At 47.4% G+C, this 26,766-nt stretch overlaps 1 protein-coding gene across 1 annotated transcript in view; it reads left to right on the forward strand.

The window, feature by feature from the left end:
* The first annotated feature begins 283 nt into the window (after positions 1–283).
* Positions 284–26,766, forward strand: part of DISC1 (DISC1 scaffold protein) — a 237,291-nt gene continuing 210,808 nt past the window's right edge. The window contains exon 1 of the mRNA XM_081123969.1: positions 284–369. Within this exon, the coding sequence (XP_080980095.1) occupies positions 312–369 (58 nt within the window). The 5' untranslated portion in view covers positions 284–311. The remainder of the gene's footprint in view (positions 370–26,766) is intronic.

Here is a 26,766-nt window from a genome sequence, read left to right on the forward strand (position 1 = left end):
CCCCCCTACTGCGGGCGAGTGCGCGCGTGCCTGTGTGTGTGCGCGCGTGCCTATGCACGCGTGTGCGAGTGCGCGTGTTCCTGTGCGAGTGCGAGTGTGTGTGCGCGAGCGCGTGTGCCTGTGTGTGCGCGCGTGCGCGGGTGCGCGTGCCGGGGGCAGGCTGGAGAGGAAGCCGCCCGCCCCGCGGGGGAGCCGGAAGGAGCCCGCCCCGCCCCCGGCCCCCTCCCCACTTCCCGTCCCGCTCGCGCTCGGCCCCCCGCGCGGCCTCGGGCCGGAGCCGCCCCCGCGCAGCTGGAGGAGCAGCGACGCACATGCCGGGCGGGGGTCCCCAGGGCGCTCCGGCCGGTGGCGGCGGGGGCCACCCCGCAGGTAGGGGCGCTGTCCGCGCGGCCGGCGCGCCGCAGGGAGACCGCGGAGGAGTGGGCTGCGCCGCCGTCAACTCCTCGGGCTCAGCGCACCTCCTGAGGCGAGGGAAACTGAGGCAGGACGCTTGGCGCGGGGTCGGGAGAGGAGTCGGCTGTGGGGCGGGCTGTCCCTGCCCGAGGACCGTGCTGACACCCGGGCGGGCGGCAATTTTCCAAACAGCGGAGTCCGCGCCGGCCCCCCGGCGGTGCCCGCGGCGGCCCCGTGGCCCGGGAGGGCGGCAGGGGCGGGCGGGCCTCGGGGCAGCCCGAGCCTCCCGTCGCCGCGCCCGGCTCGCGTCGTCGCCCAGGCCGGGGTCCCGCCCACCACGGGCCTGGGGGGAGGAGGTGGGTGCGGTGAGGACCGTGGCGCGGGCACCTCCCCCGCGGGCTGCTCTGCGAACATTGTCACCGCACGTTTCCGACTTGGCGACAGTAACGCCCACCGCGGGGCGCAGGGGAGACGGAGCCCCGGGGACACTGTCAGCGCTCAGGGTTGACGCTCGAGCCATTCGGCGGATGGTCGCTTTTCCAGAATGACCAGCTCACTTAAAATGCGTGCGAAGGAATTCGAGGCTTTGGGCAGAGCGCGGCGTGGGGAGGGCGCTGCCCGGGGGCCCTGGTGTCCTCGGGCCGCTTTAGACACGCCCCTTGGCGCCTCGGAGCCGGGTCCTCGGGTGCACGCGAGGACGCGGGGACCCCCCCCCCAGTCTCAGGGACCTGTTGCGTGTGGAAGCGCTTTGCAGGATGAATGGCCAGGTGCACACGTGCGATTTGGATAATGCCAGGCTCCTAAGACTGGGGATTGGGGACAGTGTACCTGCGTCTGGTTCCTGGACTCGGCCGTGCCTCAGTTTCCCTACGTGTAAAATGGGGACAGTGGCGGTTCCTGCTTCATCGGGTGGTTCTGGGGTTTAAATGTGTCGTGGATGTCCAGCAGCTGGCCCAGGCCTGCGACAGACAGTGAGCTCGAAATAGCCGTCGCTGCCGTTTTTACCGTGGAAAGGCGAGTTTGGCTTGATTATAGTGTGGACAGAGGAGTATTTAGGAAGAAACTTGTTTGTCGCGTGCAGCCGTGGCACAGGGAGTCTTTCGGGTTCAGCGGAGAGTCTGTGTGCTGAGCGGGGTCTGCTGTCCGAGCTCTGTGGCCTTGAGCCTCAGTTTCCTCCTGGGTTTGGAGACAAAAGAACAATGGGGCAGTAATGACAAAGGCTTTTGGTGCTGACCGAGCTGCCCGGGATCGAAGGAGGTTAAAGACATGAAGCACCTTGAAGAGAGTGTAGGACATCGCTGCTACCTGGAGGGCGCCTGTGTTTTTCCCCTGTGACTTTGTTTTTATTGGGATATATGGGATGGTCGGGAAATGTCGCTGTGGGTGTGTCTGCCCCACGTCCTGACCTTCCCAGGGTGGCGTTTGGAGCCCTTTCTGTTTCTCGGAGCTGCTGCTCCCCCTGCACAGCCCTTTCAGGTCCGCTGCTGAGCGGCTGCTCAAGGGACGGGAATTCCCTCTTTTTCTTGGGGACACTCCTCTTTCCTGCCTCCTCAGGGTCACTGACTGGTTCCTCTTTGGGGAAAGATGCCTTCCACTGCCCGCTGTCTCCTGGAGAGCGCTACCAACCAGCTCCTCCTTGGGAAAAGGCTGCTTTTTCTTGCATTTGGATGGAGAGGCAGGTCTTTCATTCTGAGGAGCCCCCGGGAGCTTCTGCTTCCTCCGATTTCTGGATCTTTCACTTATTCCCTCCCACCCCTCCCGCACACTCCTGCTGTTTTCTGAAGACCCCAGGGCCTTTGCAGCGGGTGTTTCTTTTCCTTCTTCAAGCATGTCTGCTCCTGTTTCTCCAGCTCCCCAGTGATCTCTGCAGCTGCTTCCTCTGCCTGATCCGTGGCCTCCTTCGTGACCTCCACATTATTTCTTGGGATCTCTCCAGGCGCCTGGAGGGGTAGCCGCTCCCCCTCTTGCTCTCGAAGCTTCTCCCCAGGTGCACTTGTAGAGAAGCAGTCAGCTCGTGAGGCAGTGCTGCATTTGTTTGCCAGGTTATCCGAGATGTGGCCTTTGTTCTGGGCAGCTGCCCGGCCAGTGAAGGTGGAGTGGAAAGTTAGTCCATATTTTGGGGTGTTACCCCTTGCCTTTAGGGCTCTGGAAACTTGGCCCCTTTGCTGGGCCCTGGGAATCACTCAGACACCAGGACTGGCCACTGGAGGGAATATTAGCATCGTAATTTTTTTAGAATTTATAAGGGGCCAGCCACTCTGTTGGGAATTCCTTTGGTGACATTCTCCCCAAACTGTTGTGAGCCAGGGATTTATAATCGTCATTGTCCCTGTGTAAAACTGAGGTTCAGGGTTATCTATTTATTTCCTGAGTTCAAGGGTAGAGCCAGGATCAGAACTCTGGTGTGAGTGCCCCTCACAGATGTGTTCTCAACCGCCAGCCCAATGGAAGTATGCAGATGAGCCCTGCTTCTGAGTAGATGTTAGATTGTAGGTAATGGTATATCCTGCATATTTCTGTTATAGATGCTAAAATATGAGTGAATTGTTAGCCCTGGCAAAAGAGAGATTATTTGCGATAATCTGAATTTTTTCATTCCTATTTTAAAATCCCAATTTAAATACTTTTCTTGCAAAAATAAACAGAAAATTTGCAGAGGGAAAAAGATATTAAAACTTGAAAGAATGTATTTCAAGAACGCATTGGCAAATCTCAGACTAAATGGAATCTAAATTAATTTTTTATTTTAATACTCAAATTTTCCAGAATTCTGGGAATGGCACAAGAGGTGTAACCTGGGATTGAGGCTTTTGGTGCCATCGGTACCTTGTAGGGCTGGGCCCCAGGACGTTTCTGCAGGGACCTCACCGCTTACCTGAGCTGCCCCCAGAGGGAAATGGACCTTCAGAAAGTCTGTTCACCTGAGGGGGAGTGAATGCCAGGTCTCTGTGCTGCAGAAACAATTCCTAATTCATTTGTTCCCTAAATGAAGTTTCTCCTATTCCTTTTTCCAAAAGCAGTGTTTGGCTCAGTGGTTAGAGCGTCTGCCTGCGGACTGAAGGGTCTCAGGTTCGATTTCGGTCAAGGGCACGTACCTGGGTTGCAGGCTCCATCCTGGCCCCGGTTAGGGTGCGTGCGAGGGGCAGCCAATCGATGTTTCTCTCTCTTTCTCCCTTCCACTCTCTGAAAAGCAATGGAAAAAGTATCCTCAGTTGAGGATTAACAAGCAAACAAACAAAAGCAATATGTGCTCATTACAGTAAGCTCAGAAAACTACAAACAAGAAAAAACATTAAAAACCACGGTAAGCCCACCAGTGCAGACAAACACCTGGTATGTCTGTTCTTGCTAGTCCATTTCTGTGCTGTGTTCATCAATTTATATCATTTCAAAAATGGGATGCAGACTATTATTGTTTCTGTTAAATGTCAAAAATAATACTTGCTCATTGCTCAGGCATTCACACAGTAATTTAGGGAAAAAGAAGTGAAAATTCTTATCTTCATTAGAACTTTACCTTTTTAAAACAAACCTTAAAATTTTAATTGGAGGATTAGAGATTAAATTGTTGATGTTTGCATTTTATTGCGGTTTTGGTCAAAGTTTGATGAAAGACCTTCTCAAAGAGAGGGCACAAGGATGATCTTTAACTCGTAAGACCTAAAGACCAGCACAGAACACAGTTTGTGATCATAAAATTAGGTAACATTTTATTTACTTTTAAATATGTTTTTATTGATTTTAGAGAGCGAGGGAGAGAAACATCAATGTGAGAGAGAAGCATCGGTAGGGTGCCCCCTACTCGTGATCAAGCCTGAAACCCAGGCATGTATGTGCCCTGACCAGGAATCGAACCCGTGACCTCTTGGTGCATGGGACAGTGCTCAACTAACTGAATTACACCAGCCAGGGGAAAATAGGTAACATTTTAGGTTAGGGTCATTAGACCAGAATGAGAATTATTTTTTGATAATGATTATTAATAATCCAGTTTATATGCTGGTTGCTCATGTAAAACAAGTGGAGAGCACTGCTTCCAGAGACTCCCTTGGTGGCCACCCTGAGATAGTCCCTCCCCCTGGCACAGCCTGGGCCACTAAGCCAGCCATTGTTCAGCCAGTACCATTTAGTAATGCAAGACTTTTAGCCTTTGGGTGTCTTCTGTGGTTTGTTCTTGACTTTGATGACTTGGTGGTAAAGATTCCTTACTGAATGTCTTTTGTGCAACACTCCTGCCATTTTTAATTACCTGCCACAGATGCTTGGAGCATCCTGAACCCATGTTTTCTTTTGACATCAGAGTTTACCAGCTGCTTGTTTGAGCACAGACTGCAATCAGCTTCTGTTTTTTTCACACCAAGTGGAAGCAGGAAAGGAGGACTGTGTCTGACCATTGAATGACATTATTGATATTTGGCTTTGGAACACAGTCAGGAGCCCACATGGGCTGCTCAGCCACTGACGTGACCACCGGGTTTGTATCTACTTCCTTTACCCCACCCTCATTTATTGTGGCCACTTGTGTCCTGTCATGGCTCAGAAACAGATGGTTGAGATAGTGGGGCTTCGGTCGCTGGTCGGGTGTTATAAACAGAATTACAGAACGTATTGCTGGATGAGGGTTCAGTAGATCAACGGGTTAAACCTCTTGAGTCTGGCAGCTGGTAGGCATCAAGTGCACCTACTAAGTGCAGCTCTGAGCGCTGTATATCCTGTACCGTGTTTCACAGCTCTTTTCTATTGCTATTCATAGATGTTGCGTTTTTTTTACAAACTGGAGGCAAGACTCTGCACCAGCAAAGATTACGACTGGCTCTTTTGCAATACTTGCTTTATGGTGTGGTCTGGAATGGAACCCACAATACCTCCGAGGTCTGGGTATATTTGGTTAATATAATGGTAGGCGTAGGTTCAGGAGACCTGGTCTCAGATGAAGCAATTGAAATAAATAGCCCAAGATTATCTTTCCCATATCAACTTCAGGTTAATTTTCTGGCCGTGTTGCCTTGTGCCCATCCTGGGTATATGTGGGCAAATATGTTCAACCCCAACATTTGCCTGTCATGGTAGGACTTTTACCCTTTATTTGCAAGTGGGTTTGAATTCTCAAAGAAATGCTACTAAGACTGTAAACTTGGGGTGTGGGATAGCAGTCTCTGAGGATAAATCATGTCTTCAGCAGTAAGTGACAGTAGAGATCATGGAATCTGGCTTGATTATTACTATTTTTTAAAATAAATATTTTTATTCATTTTTAGAGAGAGGAAGGGAGAGGGAGAAAGAGAAACATTGATGTGAGAGAAGAACATTGATCAGCTGCCTCCTGCATACTCCCTATTAGGGATTGAGCCTGAAACCTCCTGGTTTCAGGCATGTGCCCTGATGGGGAATCCAACCAGCAACCTCCTGGTGCATGAGAAGACACCCAGCCAACTAAGCCACACTGGCCAGGGCTGGCCTGCTCATTTGACAGGTGTGAGAAGTGGGGGCTATAGCAGCAGAGTATCGGAATCTGCGTTCACTTCCCTTACTTGGAGCTGCATCATTCCGTAGTTCTGCATAATTCATCCTGCTTAAGAAACACTAAATGAATTTAGCTGAATATTTTTTTTGAGCCATCGTGGATCTGAAAAACTTAAAATTTCAAGCAGTTACTTTTGTCACGTGGCCAGTTGGTCTTTGAATCCATTTGTTCAGTCAGTCACTGTTCATTCATTCAACATTTATAGCGCACCTGCTGGCCCAGAATTAGAATTAGAGCCGCACACTAGTAGTTATCAATTTTTGACCTAACTTAGAGAAAAACCTGCTAAAAATAAAAGTCCATCAGTTGACTAGGCCTCCTTGAAAAGCAGCGAGCTTTTTGCCATCGGAAGCATCTAAGTTAGAGTTGGGTGATTCTGTGGTTTTCGTAGTGGGGGAGTCTGCATGTGGGCTGCGTTGGACCCAGTGTGAGACCCTTCCAGGGCTGGGATTCTGTGAGGTTGTCCTGGAGGACTGGGACTGTCCAGGATTTGAGCTACTGTATAAATTTCCTATCTCCTGCCCATTGGGGTTTCACCTGGTGTCTCCTCCTCCAACCCAGGTGGTTCTATTTCAAGAGGTTTACACAGCACCCTGCTGTCAGCTGCCAGAATGCAGTAGGCACTCTAACTCCCCAGGGTGACACATATCTAGGATTGATATTAATCATTAACACGATCATGCTCACCCAGGCAAACAAATCGGCCAGGAATGGAAAGGTGCCTTTGACAGGTGGCCCTGCCTGGAGACTAATTGCTTTCACGGGTTGAAGGGTGAGATACCAAGTTTAGTGAGTGACTTGTGTTCCGAATGTGAAATCTGAGTTTAAATTTAGTTTTGAGACATGCCCACCAACCTAACTTTCCTTTTCATACCTGTTGTCTCTCAATTTGTGAGTGGGTTGATGAGATGCTTGGCATAATTATTAGGTGTTATTTTTGACATAGGAGAATGTGTATTTTGCATATATATGTATATATATTTAAAAAATGTCTTTATTGATTTCAGAGAGAGGAAGGGGGAGAGAGAGAAACATCAATGATGAGAGTCACTGATCGGCTGCCTCCTGCACGCTCCCTACGGGGGATCCAGCCTACAACCCGGGCATGTGCCCTGACCTGGAATCAAACCGCCACCTCCTGGGTCCTAGGTTGATGTTCGACTGCTGAGCCATGCCGGCCGGGCTGCATTTTGTGTTTATAGATGAAAGTGTGCCTCATCTTACTCAAATACTCATGGGAAAAGGAGGGCTATTTCACAGTGTTCAAATGAGAAAAAAGTAAATATAGAGATAAATTGGGGTTTCCTCGTTTCTAATACACGGGAAACTTAGAATTGTGAAAGCCATTTTGTGATTACAAATCCTCTGATGAAAAAGTTTGTGGACTTTAGTACGATTTTTAAAATTGAGCTGTAATTGACAATGCCATTATATTAGTTTCAGATGTGTAATGTAATGATTCATATTTGAATATACTGTGAAATGATCACCACAAGTCTAGTTAACATGTGTCCCCTTCCGTAGTTACAAAAAGTTTTATTTTTTTCAGATTTTTAAGATCTGCTGCCTGAGCAACTCAGTACATTCTTCGTCTTCCCCTAATGCTTCTCATGACAGCCCCAGGCCAGGTATAGTGAAGTGTGAGGCAGCCACCCTTGGGCCGATGATAGTCTGCATTCAATTCAAACAGCAGATTTGGGGCCTTAAATTACCTCTACTCTTACTAATTCTTTTATTTCTCTTTGGTTCTAGAATTTTCCTCTACAGACATCAAGCTTATTTAATCATTCCATTCTATTTATTCCTTTGTTTGGAACATTTTTTAGCACCTACTGTATACATGGCACTGTGGTGCTCACAGCAGGGTGTCTAAAGATGTATTAGATCGTCCCCAAGGACCACCCAGCCTCAGGGGAGGATCTAACGGAGGCTGGTCTTCTTCCAAGTGGCTGAAGGCTTAGAGTTTAACAGCCACGCCTAGGATGCTTCCGCAGAAGGTATTTCAGGCTTTCCTGTCTTTCGGGTTCTGACGTTGATTATGTCAGTGTTTCTCTGCTCAGTACCTCCGTCCAGTCAGGCCTGCCCCTGGCTGCCAGGGGACAGTTCCCCAAGCTCAGCTCTGACGAGGTCACTGGTCCTCCTGCAAACACATTCTTAGCATTCCTTTCCCGGCCTTCCATACGCTGGCCCCTAAGTCCCTGAGGTGGACACTTTGGTTCTTTTATTGCACGTGTTGTCCTGCCCACCAAAAAGAGGCGGACTCTGTCTTCTTTGCCTCATCTCTATGCATCAGATGTCATCCTTCATTTAAGATCTGGCCGGTAAGCCTTCCCAGCCTCCCCCGCCTCCCCCCCGGCCCTCTGCAGCCCTCTCCTCTTTCCCTCTTCTTCTGTGACTGTTTGTTGTGCATTTAACCTGTTTTCCCTCCTGTATAAACTCCTTTAGCTCAGGGAAGCTGTCTCCTGACCCCTCACGTGTGTCGTAGGCTCATGGTTTACTCCACTGTCGCCAAATTAAACTCTTTATTAGATTTCAGATTGAATAATCCAGTGGGTAGATTAGCCACATCTGTTATTTTATGTCTTATTTTATGTCTTTGGAAATCAACCAAGAGTCCTAGAAGTTCATTTCAGTTCAAATGTTCATTGAGATGCATAAAGTATGTTGCCAGATACTGTGGTAGCTCTTTAAGATTAAAAAAATGTAGACTGTTATCCATACCCTCTAGAAGTGGAGAAAAGAGAATTAATTCTTACAAAGTTTTGGGATGTTGTTTCATCAGAATAATTGGCACATCGGAAAACACCAAGAACAGTTAGAAGTAACTGGCGCCTAGTAGATGCTCAGTGACTATTTTGTAGGATGGGATGGGTGGATAGGTGGAAGAAGAAAGAAGGAATTCTTTAATTTATAATTTATCTATAAATTATAATATATAATTTATTTATTCCTAGGTATAATAATTTTGAAGATAATTTACTCACATATTGATTTCCGCGCTTGTACATAAAATGTGCTGCTCTTCGTCTAGGAAGATAGATGCTAGTTCTGCATCTGTAGAAACTCCGGCTAATTTCCTGGCTGTGGTGGTGTGTCTGCTAATTTCACCAACATTCTTTTCTCAGGCAACTCTGTAGTGCAGGACAAGTTTCCCAGAGGGAGGGGGCCTACAGCTGTCCTGACTGTGACGGAGGGGGGCTCGGACACCGATCAACACGCATGACCTCATTAGCTACCCAGCCAGCTAATCAGCCTTGGGCATTGTAGTATGAGTTCTGAACTATTTCCCAACCATGCAGCTTTTGTGTTTTTTTTTTTTTTTTTTTTACTTAAATAATAATTTGAATGGGAAAATTGACAAATTCTATCATTTTACTCCAACTGTTGTATTTTCTTGATGTTATGATTTGAGATTATCTAAGAACATTCATTCAGATATTTATTGTATCTAAATGCTTTTGAAACACTTTTGAAAAGCATAAGGTGATATATAAGGAAAGGTATTGACAGCACCCCTGTTTTTTCCATTTGCTGAGGCAGAACAGGCTCAGTGGAAATAAAATGAGATGTCCCAAGGAGTTACTTTACTTAGGCTGATCTTGGGATACGTTTCTATTGACACTGCCTTTAAAATTTTATTCTGCTTTTTAATGAGCAAAAAAAGACCCTTTAAAAACAACAATACCCTATCCAAATTAGGAGACTTTCCCAATGAAATAAATAATTATTAATCATTGCAGAGCCAGGAAAGGGATGAGTCGACCAAGAATTTAGTGGAGAAACACACTCTTGTAGATATGCCTTAGCAGTAGTCTGCGTGGAATTTCTTGAGGGCAGGGCTTGTCTTGTTTATCTTCTTATTGTTTGTGTTAGACCCTAGTAGGGAGAAAGACATATTGAACTGCATTGGTTTAAAATAACATGTAATAGCTCTGCCAGTGTGGGTCTGTTGGGTGGAGTGTCGTCCGGTACACCTGCAGGTTGTGGGTTCGATCCTTGGTCGGGGCACATACGGGAGGCAGCTGATCGATGTTTCTCTCTCACATCAATGTTTCTCTCTCTCTAAAAAAAATAAATTAAATAACGTGTACTATAGCCACAAGGCATGCAGGTGAATGCTTCCCATCCATTGGTGGCTCCTGAAACGCTCCCTGGAGAAGCTCAGGCAGCAGCTGGTTAGAAAAGGGACAGGCATAGTCGTAAAGCTGCTCTCAGATGCAGGCACGCTCTGTCCGCAGACTGCAGGTCAAGGCCAGCATAAGTGGCAGACATTTCCAAAGGAAGTGCCGCTCACACATTTCCTAAGAGAGAAATGTCAGCTGCCCAGGCCAAAGCACATGGTCATGATTTTAACTTGGAGTGGCTTCAGAGGACTGGTGAAGCAGGCGGGGGCCACAGCACCCCTAAGCCAACCCTTGACACTGACGCCAGCACCTCTTACATTGTTACCCATGACGTCATCTCTTAGTGTGAGGTGATGTGGGTGCCTGAAACACCACACAAAGGCTTCTAATGGAAGCACTGAAACACTGCAAAGGCAAATGTCATTTAAACTGTGATCTGGATACTCCACTTTACATGTCATTTTGGATAAGCAGTGGTTAACCACGACTGGCTGGCTGGCCAGATGGCTAGGACACTGGACTGGGGGTCAGGACGCTGGGCAAGCCCTTTAGCCTCTCTGGATCTCAATGTCCCTCCTTGTGGAAACAGGGATGATTGTATCTGCCGTCAATGGGAAATTGTGGTAGGTTGTCTAATACAAGCATTTACGCAAGAGCTCATCATAATCTATAGTATTTATGTGTAAAGAGTTGCTTTTATGATAAACTTGCTGATATTGTCTCTAACATCTGTTCTGTCTATAATCTCAGTTTGCTGGATAGCTTGTTCCTCACACCCAAAGCCAGGTCCCCGATCCCTTGTCTGAATCACCCCCGTGCGTCTGCAGCCAAATAGATGCCGGTCCCTTGGCTCCGCGGGATAAACAGAGCCTCGTTGTTTGCATCCGTGTCGTGAGGTTCAGTCGGGCAGACAGCGCAGGCGGGCTTGTGGTTCTCAGGCACAGGCTCTGGGACTTGGGAATCATATGTGATGCGTGGAGAACTTGGACTTCATCAAACTTGTAGTTGTTTTGCTTTTCCCCCCCTTCCCCCACTTTTCCACCCCCTCCATTTCCAAGTCTTGGCCTCATTGCTGCTGTGTTGTCTCTGCGGTTTCTGGGATAGGCTGCTGTCACCAAGCCCAGCGCTGCATAAGGGTTGAGCAGAAGGACGCAGGAGGTGTCGCAGGGAAGATGGAACCAGACCGTCTGGAGGGCGTGCTGTGCCGTCCAGCTTCAGCACGGCCCCGCGCAGGCGTGCAGCCCGGCTCCTCTGCAGCGCGGCCTTGGCTGCCTGCTTGCGGTGTCAGCTTCCAAGGCCGTGCTCACCAGGCCTCCCAGTTTTCTGTTTTAAATATGTCTTTATTGATTTTAGAGAGAGGAGGAAAGAGGGAGACATAGAAACATCAATGATAAGAGTCATTGATCGGCTGCCTCCTACATACCCCCTGCTGGGGATCCAGCTCGCAACCCCAGAATGTGTCCTGACTGGGAATCGAACCCCGATCTCCTGGATCATAGGTCGATGCTCAACCGCTGAGCCATGCTGGCCGGGCCCTCCCTGGTTTTTGATTGTTGATCTGACGTGTGCTTTGCCGAGCCCTTTGGGGGGCGGGTAAGGGGATACACTGCCTCTCACTGGTTTTTATTTTTCTCTTGGAAGAATCCTTTGTTGCCACATTTTGTAGCCTGAAGGCAAATGAAACCCTACCCTGCACTCTTCCTGAGCTCCAGAGACACTGCTGGTCCTGGAAGGAGCATGTTGTCATTGCTCCCTAAAGGGAAGGGTTGGAACTGTCACGGTGCCATCTTAAGTGCCCAGCACCATGATCAAGGTGAGCTATTCCTTTGGCACAGGTGGCGCTGTCTAGTGGATGACTGACGCCAAGTGGATCGTGGAGAGTGAAGGTCACAGGACAGAGCCATCTGTGGGTTGGCTGTGAAGGGAGCTCTGGTTCTAGACCCAGTCAGTCTTTGCCTTTTCAAGGTGTAATTTAATTTTGGTTTTGTCTTCATTAATTTTCACCTGTATGAAAGGTAAGCTTGGTAGCATTCTCCAAACGACACTATTTGGGTTTGGCGTCTCTGAGTCTCCTCTGAGACTGCCTCTCCTGTTGCAGAAAATAATTCCCGCTCTTGCTGGCATCCTCTCACACCCGAAGGGGGCATCCTAGCCTCAGGAGAAGCTCTGCACAGCAGCAGCCGCCCTCGCCACTCAGCACGGAACAGAGGTTGGCTTCTCAGGTGTTTTGGCTCCAGGGAGGAAATAGTCCCTGTTCACAGTGACTTAATAAACCCACTGTAAAAATGCAGCCAACCCCAGTGCATACTGGGACAGAGGGTCCCAGCTCTCGCTTTCCCACCGCACCTTGTGGCTCCCTGCACATTTTTGGAGCTGCCACTTGCGAGCTGTTTTCACGGAGGGAAAACTTCTGGGAGGCTGGGACTTGGCAGGTCAGCAGGCTAATCCTTTGGGTGTTCTTCCCACATTGTCTGCAGTGAGTGTGGGAGTCAGAGGCCCTTCCGTGTAAAGATAATGCCCACTTGTTCCCTGGAGCCCCAGAGGAGCCAGAGTCAAAGGGGCTTTTTGTTTCACCAGCAGCAACCCTCCCAGGAAAACCCAGCTTCAGATAGGCCTGTGCAGTCTCATTGTCCCATCAGATCTGACTGTGCTTGGCCTCCTGGGAGAGAGGCAGGAACTCGTACAAGAAAGAAAGAATGGAAAGGGTGCCGGTCACGGGGGCTGGGGCTCGTGCACATGCCGGGAACGCTGGCATGCAGGCTGGGTGCTCCCCCTGGACCCTGGTGCCCAAGTGCCCTTGCCCAGGGAATTAAAGGCAATAATGGCTGTTATCCTGAGAACCAACTGTGGGCATATGAGTAAAGGTCTGAGTGCAGCGCCTGCCTCTTTGTAGGCACTCGGTGTTACTATTGAGGGGCCGTTATTAGATAACAAGTTTCTCCTGGAAATTCTGTCACTTGCTAGATATATGCAGGAGGCAGCCGATCGATGACTCATCATTGATGTTTCTATCTCTCTCTCTCTCCCTCTCCCTTCCTCTCTCTGAAATCAATAAAGACATATTTAAAAAAATAAACAGGGACAGTATATACTGATAAAACTTCAACTAGCCAAGAAGATATGACAATTATAAACATATATGTACCAAATATCAGAGAGCCAAAATATATGAAGCCAACAGGGACAGGGAGAAATCATAAAATGCCTGTAAGGCAGTATGCAGGCGGACTCAGCCTCCTCCGTGATTCCCACGTCACTTGATGTGGGCACCTGCAGTCTTCATTAGCTCCCCGTTGCCTGCTGCAGCTTAAGTCCCTATATTTCATGAAAAGTCTGACCTCAGCTACGCTGCCCCTACGACTTGGTGATGAGCATTTCTATCTTGGTTGTATCAACTCCCACCCCATGGCCTCTCTTTCCTCCAAATTTTATCCCCTCTAGGAAGCCTTTCTTTTACGAGCCCAGATTACTGACTTGCATCACTTACCCTTGGCCTATTGCACATACTATCTGTACCACTCGCATTTGACACGTGCTTATATTGTCTATTTGTTTTGTGTCCCCAACCAGATCTCGGCTTCCTTGGGGACTAATCCACCTTTCAGTCATTGTAACCTGGATACAGAATATTTTTCTACAGAATCAATACATATCTCTTTAAATTAGGCCCAAACATTGATCTTAACCCTAAGGATTAGCTAATGGAAGCATCCTAAGTGTTGAGTTGGGCAGACATGGTGACGTTACTTAATTTTGTGAGCCTTGGTTTCCTCTTCTTAGATCTGGGGTCTGTTAATTCTGCCTCTGATACGTGTCAGGTCATCTGCTGATGCTCTCACCCGTCACAGCAGCCCAAGGAGGGGGGTATGTTCTTCATGTTTTCTCATGAGAAAAGCTGAGGCTCGGAGATATTAGATCACTTGCCAAAGGCACCCACTTCATGAGTGGAAGAGCTGGCATTTGAACCCCTGACTCCACTGCTTATGATGATTTTAAGGATCCGCACATACTTACTGTTCAATCTTTTAACTTCTTCATTTAGCCTGTGATCTAAGTTCAAGCCCTTCAGTGTTTCTCCACCCCAGTGGTAGTGTGGTAGGCATAGTAATGGCCCTTTAATAATGGGTACATCCTCGTCCATGGAACCTGTGCCTGTGTCACCTTCTTACATGGCAAAGGGACTTTGCAGAGCTGATTAAGGCTCTTGCGATGAGGAGACTTGGATTTTAGCAGTGGGCCCAGTGTACACACAAGGTCCTTATAGGTGAAGGAAGGAGGCAGGGGTTAGTCAGGGAGAGACGTGAAGATCTAAGCTGCTGGTCTTGCAGATGGAGGAAGGGAATTCGGGCGGTTTCTGAAAGCTGGTAAATTCAGGAAAACAGATTTTCCCCTAGAGCCTCCATAAGGAAAGTAACGCTGCTGACACCTTGATTTTAGCTCCTCGACACCTGTTTGGGACTTCTGACCCCCAGAACTGTAAGATAATAAATGTGTGTTGCCTTAAGCTATTAAGCTTGTGCTAATTTGTTACAGAAGCCATAGAAATGTTTTTCTGCTCTCCTTACCGTCTTGATGATATCTGAGCTAGTTCTCTAACATCCCCTCCTTCCTTCACGTCTCTCCCTTCCCCTGTCACCACTCCAGGTCATTTCCAGGGCTCTGCTTCACCAGCCGGGGCATCAGTCTGTGGGCATGGAAGATTCTCACTTCTGCTCAGGGCCATGCCATACTAATGACCTGGCTGTTTTCTCTAAAAGGTGGTACCCAGAAAGGAAAAGGGTGATCCTTGGGTCGTCTTAAGACAGGGAGCGGTAGGTCTCCTACTCCCTCAATCTGAATGCTGGGTCTCTTCAGTGCAGGCCAAGATAATGCTCATGTTTTAGTGCCCAAGTCACACTGGCCACTCAGACTGAGTGTATTGCTAACTGCAGCCTCTAAGCTTTTCACATCAGATTAAAGCAGAAGACATTAGGAATTGTTCTTGTATCTTGTAGAATGTCTGCCATCTTGAATCATGTAGCATTTGGCTCCAAGAGGAAAAAAATGTACTGGATTAATCACTCCAGGGAAAGATTTGAAGACTGGGCTAATAAGGAGAGACAGATGGAATTCTGAGAGAAAGGTGGCAAATTCTAGAGCTAATCTAATTAAAGGGCTATGGGAACTTTTCATTGGTACATAAATAAAATATGGCAATCAGTGTCAGCTAAGAAACTCTTAGCAAATATCTAATCTCATTATTTTTAGCATTACATAGAAATGTTACTTTTTTTTTTTTATGATTAGTGGTATGATAGAAAAGACTCAGGATAGGCATCTGCCCATCCTTTGTGCCCACCCTTCCCTACATAATCTTCAGATGACACAGGCGTAGGATCTTTTGACCATTTGAATCCATGACACATCGTGACATTGCCAGCTTGAAGGGTCAAGTAAAATGTTCTTAAGGGAAATAAAAGACTTTCATCCTGGCTCAGCCATCATGGGCTCCCAGGGATGACTGGAAACCTGAGAATGTGGAGAGAAGGAGGGGCTGAGGTTAGAGAGAATTCTCAGAGATGGAATAGTTCTTTTAAATTCAAAACGGCTGTGACCTGACTCTCTGGGCTTCCTGGATTTGTATTTAATTGTTTACGCATTTCCAGGCAAATATTTCAAACCATGCAGCTAAATGCAGTACCCCCAGCGTGGGTACACCAGCTGGCTCCCCTGCCATGGTGGCCTGGCACAGCTCATATCCTGAAGGAAGTCCTTACTGAACAAGTGGGGCTTAGTGTCCCCTAAAAGGAAGGAGGAAAGCAATTGGTGAGATGATTTCCGTTAACTTTAAGGTACCAAGAGGACCACAGAGGTCTCATTCTGGCTTGGATAAATCTGGGACAGTCCATAGGTTGCCAAGGGATGTAGGAAGAAATTGTTAATTTGCACACTTGAGCTTTGCAGCCTGACCTCTTCGGAGTATCCCTCTCTTTAAGTGGCAGAATCAGGGCTTCAGTGACCTTTCCTTGTCCCTCCTGTCCCTGAGAAGCTGCAGGGAGGTTTTTTTGCTCATATGACCCGCTGTTGTGTTAAATGGCGGAGTGATCGCCGTTTTAACTTCCATGGGCTGTGCTTCCTCCTCGTGGAGTTAAGATCAAATTGCTTTCTGCTTCAGTAACTCCAGCTCACAGTTCTAACTGACCATAGGTTAAAGTTTTAATTTAAAATTCCTTCTCTTTTAAAAATTAGCAATTCAAATTGCAAGGTTGGTAAGGCAGCCCAGACTCTAGACTTGGTGATGGAAGGGGCCTAGCGGTCCTGTGCTGTGAGGGACTCCTCATCGAGTTCTCCTAGGAACAGCATAGTCACTACTTTTAATAGGTTATGTGTCATGATGTAAATGAAAGTGTTTTGTAAACTGTAGAGCAGTCAACAATCATTAAATGTTAGCATTTGTAAAGGTATTTTTTCCACTGTTGCCAGCAGTGACTATTATAGTGTGCATTTTCGTATTGAATGCCTGTATTGCTTTTTGTGAATATAAGTTAGAATAACTGTCAATCAGTTAGTCATATTTTTCACCTTGCTCATTCAGTCCTGTCCGGTGTGGGATATATCTGTCCCTCAGTGGGCCAAGAAATGATGTTCAGAGTTATTGGACTTGGTGTGAAATACCATTGACTCACATTCTTACATTCCCTTCTGCCAAGGAGAAAGCCTCAATTTGCTGCTAGTGTATCTTTAACCTTTTTTTTGGTTAATACTCACCTGAGGATATTTTTCCCATCCACTTTTAGAGAGAGTGAAAGGGAGGAGGCGGGAGAGAATGGAAGAGAGAGAAACATTCGTGAAAGAGAGGCACATTGATTGGTTGCCTCCCACATGGGCTTGACTGGGGTGGGGATGAACCTGCAACCAAGGTACGTGCTCTTGACCTGGTATTGAACCAGTGACCCTTCGGTCCACAGGCTGATGCTCTAATCACTGAGCCAGACTGACTAGAGCTCTTCAACCTTCTTTAAAACTAATTTCCCTTTGCAATAAAGATGGAGCCGAGTAGGCTTCTGTCCCAAATCTATGGCCAGCAGCAAAAAATGCTGTTTTGTTTTCATTATCTTTATTTGTGTGACTATCTTCTAATTATGGGAAGTGATCGTTGTATCCTATTTGTGATAATAATGCCATAAAATAGTTTTAAAAATATATTTATTGAAGCAAAAGGAGTGAGCCAATTTAAGCAAAAGTGTGAAGAAAATATTATTACAGGTGGTGTTCTACTGTAACAAGCGCCACGAGGTGGTGGGGGACTGGCTGATGTTTGGGATACACGGCTCTCCATGGCCCTTGAGAGATGGGCCATTGATCAGAGTGCAGCCCTTGATAACAGAGAACACACCATTTTCACATGGCAGTTTTTAAAAAATATTTGAAAACAGTATTTTTATTTTCATATATCATGTCCCCCTTAAGTTTTTCTTTTTTTAGGCCTCTCCCTTCCAGTTCTTGTGTTTGGTGTATGTGCCCCTGCCCTAGGTGTGCAAGAGTCAGTTGGTTTTTCTCTTGGGGAAGCTCCCTGTTCACTGTGTGTATAGAAGCAGTCTTGGTTCAGATTCCCCAGATCAGATGAGAAAAAGAAGTCAGGACCAAAGGAGTTTCATAGGGATGATACAGACAGAAGACTCATGGGGAGGGTGATGCCTGGAGTTTTTTGGAGGAGCAACTGGGTAGAGAGTCAAGACTGGTATTTAGGTCCTTAGATGCACAAAGTAAGGTTGTAAGCAAAATGAAATGGAAATAGTCACATCAGGTGGTGAAGGTAGAAAAAGCTTTAAGATTCTTGGAAAGTTTGCTTTTCTGTGCCTGAGGTCTGTCATCTCTAAGACTGGTTGATTAAAAGAGATTGTTTGGAAAAGGCTTTGAAAAGCCAGGAAGTGCTATACAAACGTCAACAATGATTATTTTTATTAGTTATACTATTATTTTATATTGTCACCCTTAGAACATTTATATTCTAGTATGTATTTATAATTTTCATACTTGTTTAGCCTTAGTGCATTATTTAAAAGGATCCAGTGCTCCCCAGGAGTTCTTTCATAAAGGGCCTTGCCATTCTTGAGTCCTGTGCCTTGATTTATTGCTTGGTTTTTATCATGAAGACCCATGGTTGTTACAGTTTCTAAATCCATGAATGTTAAATAATGACTTCGTGTTATCCTTATATAACATTTGACATTTTGGCTGGGTATGAGATTCTTGAGTGCCCTTACCTCTGTTCAGTGTCACTCAGCACTGACTGTTACTTTGGAAGCCAGCTTGAATTTTACCCTTTGTATGTGTGATTTTTCTGAGATTCCATAGGATTCATTCATTTTCTTTAGTGTTCATTGTTTTTACCAGGATATGTTGGTGTGGGTCATAATATTTCCATTTTTTTCCTGGATGGTATATATACCTTTTATCTGTAGGTTTCGATTTTTCTTTTATTCCATAGATGTTTTCTTCTATCTTTGGTTCCCTATTTCTTTTTTCTTCTTGAGAGACTATTGTCTGTATGTTGCCCTGAATGTATATCATCTTCTCTTTAGCTATTTTTTCCCTTTCCCTTTTCCCTTGCATTTGGTCATTTTCCTCAAGCTGATATATCAAGTTACTGACCCTATTTTCAGCTGGAACTATACTTCTTGCTGCTTCTGAGATGGCTTCGTTTTATGAATGAACCGAATAAGCACCTGGGCCGGCATTCACTGGCCTATGTAAATCGTCGTAGGCTATTTTCTGAAAATGTTAATGTTGACGTTCCTCAGATTAACAGTTGGCCAGCAGCTGCCCTCTTCCTAACTCACGCCTGCCCTCTCTCTTCTGAGTGAAGTGCTTTGGAAAAACACTCCTTCCTTCTCGACAGCGGGGGTGGGGGATGATGTATTGATTGTGGTGTCTGCTGTTAATTTCATCCAAATGGTTCAGTATTTGGCAGATATTCCCTATAGTGTTGAGAAGCAGTACAGTGTTAAAAGCATGGCTCTGGAGCACACTGTCTGCATTTTAATTCCTGCTTTGCCAGTTATCAACCATGTGAGGTTGGGCAAGTTACTTAACTTTTCGATGACCTAGGTTTCCTTACCTGTAGAAAGAGGCTAGTAATAGGGCTGTTATAAGAAGGACATGAACTGGTAATTGTAAAATGTTGATAACGGTGCCTGGCACAAATAATGAACAGGCACTTTATAAGGGCCTGTTAGATGAATGTGGCATGTGATCAGGCTTCGTCAGTGGTTTTCTCCCTAGCTTCTCAGCTTTGTCCATTTCGGTGGGCTTTATAGAAGTGTGGTTAACTTGCCTTCATTCCATTCTCTTGCCCCAGAGGTTGCTCTTTTGGAAAGTTCTACCTTTGCTTCTAACATGTTGCTTTAAGCATTCATTTAGAATAGTATCCAGGATATATATCTGGCTGACTACTTTTTCTCTTCTGGAAACCAGAATACATGCCAGTCCCTGGTCTTTGGTAGGCCCTTGTTTTCTTAAAGCCCACTGAGTGTATTTTTGTGACCATGTCCCTGAATTTCTTTAGTCCTGGTCACAATTTATCTGACCTCAACAAACTTAGTTGAAGTGGCTGTGTTTTCATTCTATCTGTTTGCCTCGCTTGGGCTTCAGTTACTCCTAAGTTCTGCTACCACTATCCTTTCTGATCTGAAGATCATTTTAATAGAAGTGAAGGCTCTGTTTGAGCTGTGTAATTCTGCCTTGCTTTCTCCCTTATCTGTTACCACTGAGCCCTGACTGACTCGTAGGTCTGTCGCCTGCCCTTCTTGCCCAGGTTTGTTGTTTGTTTGAAGCACACCTTTTTGCAGTCCTTAGCATATTTACAGAAGGTGTAACTCCTTCTGGCCTTTAGTCCTTTTGACATTTTTTTATAGCTTAGGACCCCCTTGCACTTATTCCTTGTAATTTTCCTTCTGTTTATCTGTGGAAATTTCTACCCTTTGGAAATTTCTACCTTTCAGACCACCTCCCTGGGAATCTCAGAAGTATTTGCCCCCTTTGCCTGCCTTGGGTTGCTGTGCTAATTCAGTGCCTTGGGAACTGGGCCACAATTTGTGGTCCAGTCTTGGCCCGCATCCTGCAGAGGCTCTTGGTTGGGCTTCTGCCTTTGTCTCGTCACCCTGAAGGGCCCTTCCTGACTTCTTTGCCCGCGATGTGAATCTTTCCCCATGAGCTGCATTTCCCTGGTCCTGGTAGTTGTGAGTGTTCTGAAGGTACATTGGAGTCCCCTCCCTCTTCCTCCCATTGTTCAGTTGGATTATTTTTCCTTGGTCATAACAGTTGTATATGAGTCTCATCCCTTTTGGGACTTTTGGAGGTCTGGATGCTGTCATCTGTTATACTGAAGAACACAGGGCCAGGAGAGAGCCCTGGGCAGGGAGCTGGGCCCCTCCCTCCAGTCAGCCATGCATCCAGGATTCGTGGTCTGGAGCCGTGTGGCATTCACTGGCCATGAACCCACCTGCTGTCCTGCTGGCCTGCCTCTGCCTCTGCCTGAAGCGGGCAGTGGGGAGAGGCCTCCTCAGATCCTTTGGGAGAAGTCAGACGTTCTGTCCACCTTTCCCCTGTAGAATGGAGTTTCCTGTGTAAATTAGATCAAGTTAATTTGACATGATTTATTTTCAGGAAACCCACTTAGTCTCTTTTCATTTGTTAAAGTGTTCACAAATGACCCGTGATTTATCTTCAGAAACCTCACTACTGTCCGTGTCACGCTCACTGGTTTGTAGTCACCGACGTGGCCTTGCAGAATGACCTGTTTCTGCTTGTACAACAGGGGAGGGTATCTGTGTGTTTCCAGCTTGTCCACATGTCTCCTGTTCTTTCAGATTCCTCAAAGACCACCACAGCGATTTCCCAGGCATTTCTTCAGTATAATAAGCGAATTAAAGCCAATTTATTTTCCAGGATTGCCTCATTTATTTCAAAATAGGCCGTGTATAAAGGAAGCTCTATTCCATTAGCGAGCGTGAACTTGAAGTTTTAATGCCCATTCTAGAGGAGACAGATTTACCAAGTTTGTTGTAGCTATTAAAAACCTTTTTAAAAAAAGAAACAAGCCTCTGGCTGTTGCTGGAGGGTGAGGAAAATAGCCCAAAGACTGAAAAGGTAAATGAGGGGACCCTGGTTGTGAGTTTTTGGAGTATGTGACTTTTTCCTTAACTGCTCATCTAAAAAAGATGGTGCTGGGGAGGAAAGTGGTGCCAGGTCCAGGCAGGTACATGGGGAGGATTTCTGTAGCTCTAGGGGAAAATAGAGATCCACTAAAATTTTCATGAGTTTCTTATAGTTGTCAGAACTTGCTTACAGGTTGTCTGATATTTTTCTGATAGTTTGGAAATGTCCACAGACTTCTTTGCCTTTATGTCTCCCCATTTAATTCCTTTTTATTGCTTTCTACCCTCTTAGAAAGGTAAGAACCCCCCCCCCCCAAATAAAACTGGCTCTGAAGCTGACTGTTGAATAACATTACTGTAATTGAGTAACAGACCCCTTCCCCCCACATACACACAGAGAAAAAGGGAAATAGCTAATAGCTCCTCCCTCTTTTTAAAGACTGTTCAGGAAAATTCCAGGCTGTTATCAGAACAACAGTGATGATTTTGGGTGCCCGAAGAACTTGGGGAAAGAAACAAAAATGTATTGAGACCATATCACCACTTGCCATAGACTCTGGTTTTTGAAAATACATGTCAATGATTTTATTGCATCCTGAGAACAGTCCTTCAAGGGACTGTTATGCCCATTGTATACATGAGCAGACTGAGGCACGGGCAGGCTAAGCAACTTGCTCAGGATCGCCCAGATAGGAGGGACAGAATCAAGACCCAGCCCTTGTTTTTGTGACCAGACCCTGTCCGTGAATATTAAACTGGTCAACCTCATACGTGACAGATGAGATTAGTGATCTGTGCAGGTAACAGGTCTTGTCTGTGAACATTCTACCCTCCAGGGTGACTTTGGTGTCATCTCAGGAAGGCAGGACTGGAGTGAGGTGGTAGGTAAGAACTGGCATGTCACACCTTGTGTGGGTCTTACCTGATGAAGACCTCTAACAGAGAGGGCTGGTTGGCCTGGAGCCCAGACGGGAGGGGAAGGGGAGGATGTTTATGTACAGTCTCCTGGGCCCGGGAAGGGGGATGAGCAGCCTGGGGAACTCTTCAGTCTGCATTGTGGAGACATTTGATGTCAGCGTGTCAGCAGCTATGAGATGGTGGATATGTTGAGAGAGGGCAGTGTGGACAAGGGGCTCAGAGCACAGGCTCTCTAGGGGACCAACCACCTTGCAAGGAATCTGTCACTAACATTCCCCAGCTGAGGAAACTGAGGCTCAGAGAAGGTACACTTTACCTCAAAGTGGATGGAGGCAGGTTCACACTCAGAATTCTCTTGAGGACACTGGTCTAACTCCTTCAAGTCTTGTCCCCCTGGGGTGCTGAGCATCAGTTTCTTTTGTAACGGATAGTTGATTGTGGAAACTGGTTTACATGGTGACTTGATTCTGCGGAGCCAGGCAGTGTCACAGCTTCCTTGCCAGTGTCACCCACTGGGGACTGCCATCCCTCACTGCCATTCACTCACTCCGTCCCTGGGTAGCATGTCCTAGACCTGCAAGGGTGACTTCCCCCTGGTTGGTTCAGGTGACCTGGCTCAGCCCTGGTCTCTGCCCAGCAGTGACATCTGAGTGTGTCATCAGCAGAGTCTGAATTCTAGCCCCGGAGGAGCAGCCAGTGCCTCCAGCTCGTCGCCTGCTCTGGCAGATGGCCCTGATGTGAGAGTGTACAAGATACTTATCTGATGGTAGTGACTGGTGGAGACATTAGCATCTCATTTTAATAATTTAAAAATCAGAAACTATGCCACTTTGGAAATGAAAGCTTTCAAAAGGGGTTTGGTTGCTTTGCACCGCGTGGAGACACATTGCTGCTACCCAAGTGCACGTCGGATCTGTGAGCTTCAAAGCCTCGTGGAGGCTCGTGCCCAGCGGTAAACGCATCGCCTCACTCGGGATCCCACCTGAGGGGACCCTGGCCGGGCACCGAGAGACTCGGGTCTCTATAGTTAGCCTGCGCTGTTTGAGTGTAGATGGATTCTTGAAAACAGCTTGCTCTCCTAAAGCGTCCGAAGTCCTCCCCACTGTCATCTTCACCGAGTATCAGTGTTTAAACAAACAAAGGTCAACTTCAGCCCAGCCTCTGCCTCAGCGTCCTCAGCTCCCAGCGCTCATGGAGTTTGAATCAACCAGAAAGGCCTGTGCTCCCGGGTGGAGTTGCGGCCTCTTAAAGCTTGGAAGCTACACGTGGTGTCTCAATGTGGAGTGAGACTAGAGGGCTTTTATGGGAGAACCCTCAAGTGGAGACAGAGCACAATCACAGCTGATTATAAAGTGCTTCCTTACATGTCAGATCCGGTTAGGCCACAGGTCACCCGCGCCCGCCCCGCGCCCACGGTGGCGCAGCTCGGGCCTTCAGATCGTGCACTGAGTTCCTTAGGCCCCACGCAGGCGCCAAGTCCCGGGGCAGAAACGTGGGAACACACCGAGTCTCCTCTCGTTTTCCAGTAGGACCGCCGGGCGGGACATTGGCAGCGCTGTGATTGTATTATTTTTAAGGTCAACCATTTCAAGTGGCACAGACCTTTGATGTGGGTTTAAATTCTGAGTATAATAAAAATTTAGTGCAAAGTGGGGGCTTCTTGAAAGACGCTGCAGTCTCTAGGGCACTACTTATGTGCGAAGTGCTGACAATTTGGGATCGTCTCACATTTGGATGCAAAGCCGGGCGTGTAGAAAGCCAGGAAATACGCCCGTGCATAAAACATGGCATTAAAAAGGTAGCTGTGAACTTTGCAGACGGCCGAGCAGGAGCAAAGCTGTCTTTTGTGAGGGGGATGTGAGAGCTGGCAGCTTTTTGCTGTAAAACGAGGGCAGAAACTTAAGTTGTTTAGTTGTTTTGAAATAACAGCTACAGAGAGGGCTCCTTCTGGTTCATCCATATTTTATTAGGGCAGCAGTTAAAAAATTCATTAGAGACGCCCATCTGTAGCTAGCAGCACTCTCGGGGGTGTTCAGATGGCGATCCGATTTTTGAGTAGCGCTTTCCATGGAAAGAAAAAGACAATCATTTGTGAGAATTAATAGCACTGTGGAGAGAGGCTGCTCAGTGGTTTCCGAGCAAACCCTTTCCTGGGGTTTATGAATCTCTTGCTGCCAAACCCCTCAACTGCTTCCTTCAACTGCAGGAAAGAGCTCCGGGCATGAAAAGGAAGGAGAACAGAAACTTGGATCAGAGAGTTGGTCAGGGATTGGTCAACTAGAGAGCATAGGTTGAGTGTCATGTGACACCATGTGACACGGTGCTGGATGCTCTGTGTGGTGTGTGTGTGTATGTGTGTGTGGTGTGTGCATGTGCACGCGTGTACATGCGTGTATACATGTGTGCATGTGCACGTGCGTACGTGTGGTGTGTGTACATGTGTATGTGTGGTGTGTGTAGATCCCTGTTGGCCCCGGTGGCCTCCTCAGTACAGAAAAAGCCTTAGAGTCTCAGCGGAGGCTGCTGTGGTTCACCTTTGCCTTGGACTCTGGGCCAGGGCCAGGCGCCTTTGCTTCAGGACAATATTCTTGTCTTTATTCCCGAATTGAAAATGAAAACAGTTTTGAATGGTTACTTCATGCTCGGTGTGGGATAGAGCAGTGCAATTCATCACATTGTCTGGCCTCCGCGCAGTCCCAGGGGCTGGGCTCCCATTTTACAGATGGGACAACGCAAGCGGCAGAGACACCCGACCCACCAGCATTCACTCAAAGTGGCAGAGCTGCATGTTAAACTCAGGCATTCTGTTTCCAGAGCCCGTACCCTTTCCTGCCGCAAAGTACAGGTCCATAAATTGTGTGTACGTGTGTGTAAGCTTTCTGTTTTGGAATGCTTAGAGGTTTATAGAAAAGTTGCAAAGATAATACAGAGTCCTTCTCTTCACCCAGCTTCTGCTTGTGCCAACAGCTCATATAATCACGGTACAGTTATAACTCAAAAGTCAACATTGGTGCAGTGAACTAAACTACAGATCTTACTCGGGTTTCTCCCGTTTTTCTGCCAATGCCCTTTCTTTGTTGCAGGACCCACACCGCGTGTCACACCACAGTGGGCTGAGTGTGGAGCCACTGTGGTGAGTTCTCTGTACTGCAGATTAGGGAAGTGAGACAGTGCATGGTGTTGCTGGCTTCCCGGCCCTTCCTCCTTGGAGGCCACTCTGTGAGGCCCAGGACTCTGTTGTCTGATTGAAAGTGGAAACTCAGTGTAGGGAGAAGATCTAGAATAGACGTATGGGGATGTATTTTAAGTGTAGACCACACTTTGTCCACATGTAAAGACCAAGATAACGCCACATTTCAAGAAATAAAGAAGTTGGGGGAGAAAGATTTTGCAAAGAAGCAACCTCTGCAGTGTCGTGAGCATCAAGTTTACGATACTTTTGAATTCAAATCTGCTAGGAGGTTTAGTGGGACTGTCCCCTAAAGCAGAGGTCCCCAGCCCCTACTGCCTGCTGGGATCACCTGGGGAGCTTCAGGAGGCACCCAGGCCTGCGTCCCACACCCTAACATTGTCATTTCACCCATCTGGGATATGGCCTGGACTTTGGAATTTTAAAAGATACCCCGGTGACTCTAATGTGCAGTCAACTTTGGGGCCCACTGGCCTAGTCTCACCATCTCAGCTGGAAGCTAAAGCTGAGGATGATGGGTGACAAGTGCTCACACACGTAAGAGTGGTGCTGGTCTGGCCTGCCTGTAGCGTGACTGCGGGGTCTGGCTGCGGCCTGCCCCCTGCCCATCCCCAGTGTCTCCCAAGCTGCTCCTCCAGCTGGCCTTGTTCCTTCCCACCAACTTCCCCCCGTGACCTCTTATAACTCCCACTCATCCATGGGATCCCAGCCCAAAGCCACTCCAGACCTGCTGAACAAAGCCACGTGCCCTGCTATATGTGACTCGGCCCCAAGAATCTGTCCTTCACCACCCCATAAGTATTTCTGAGTTGATTACTCTCTGTTCCCCCAAAGAGGCTCAGTCCCAGGAGGGCATGGCCACCTGGGCTGGCTCACTGTGCTTTGTGCAGGACAGGTTTGGGTCTTCTGAGAGGCAGACACCAAGACTAAATGAGACATGGAAGAGGCTAACTGAGGGGAACTGTGAGGGATAAGTGGGGGACAGGAACAGGCAGGGAGCTGTGCAGGATGGGGTCTCAGAATACAGTGCAGACCGCAGACCAAGAAAGTCTGGGCCTGATGGGGAGTTCTTGAGCCAAAGTTACTTGTTCTTGAGCCGAAGTCATTTGTTAGAGTCGTCCTGTGTCCCATGGAATGGCCCTGAATTAGCATCATTCTTTCCCTCAATCCAAGAGGTGGTGTTTTAGGGTGGCATTAAAGTGGGGAGCACTCAGTAGCTCCCGGAGTCTTCGGCTTTGCTGAAGGGCAGAGAGCTGTCAGGTTAGCCACATGAACTGAGTGGCTTACTCCTGTAGTTTAATTTCAGATCGAATTTCCCTTCCTCTGTGACTGGAGTGGCACTTCCCATCTGGTGACAGTTTTATATGCATGACTTCCACCCCCTGTTACATCAGCAGTTTGGGGGCAGGGATGGTGTCCAGCTCGTGTCCGCGGCCCCACACAGCAGCTAGTGTCCAGTGAAGGGCTGTTTTATTGAAA

This window comes from Miniopterus schreibersii (genome assembly GCF_964146895.1).
Source record: "Miniopterus schreibersii genome assembly, chromosome: 21".
Lineage (NCBI taxonomy): Eukaryota > Metazoa > Chordata > Mammalia > Chiroptera > Miniopteridae > Miniopterus > Miniopterus schreibersii.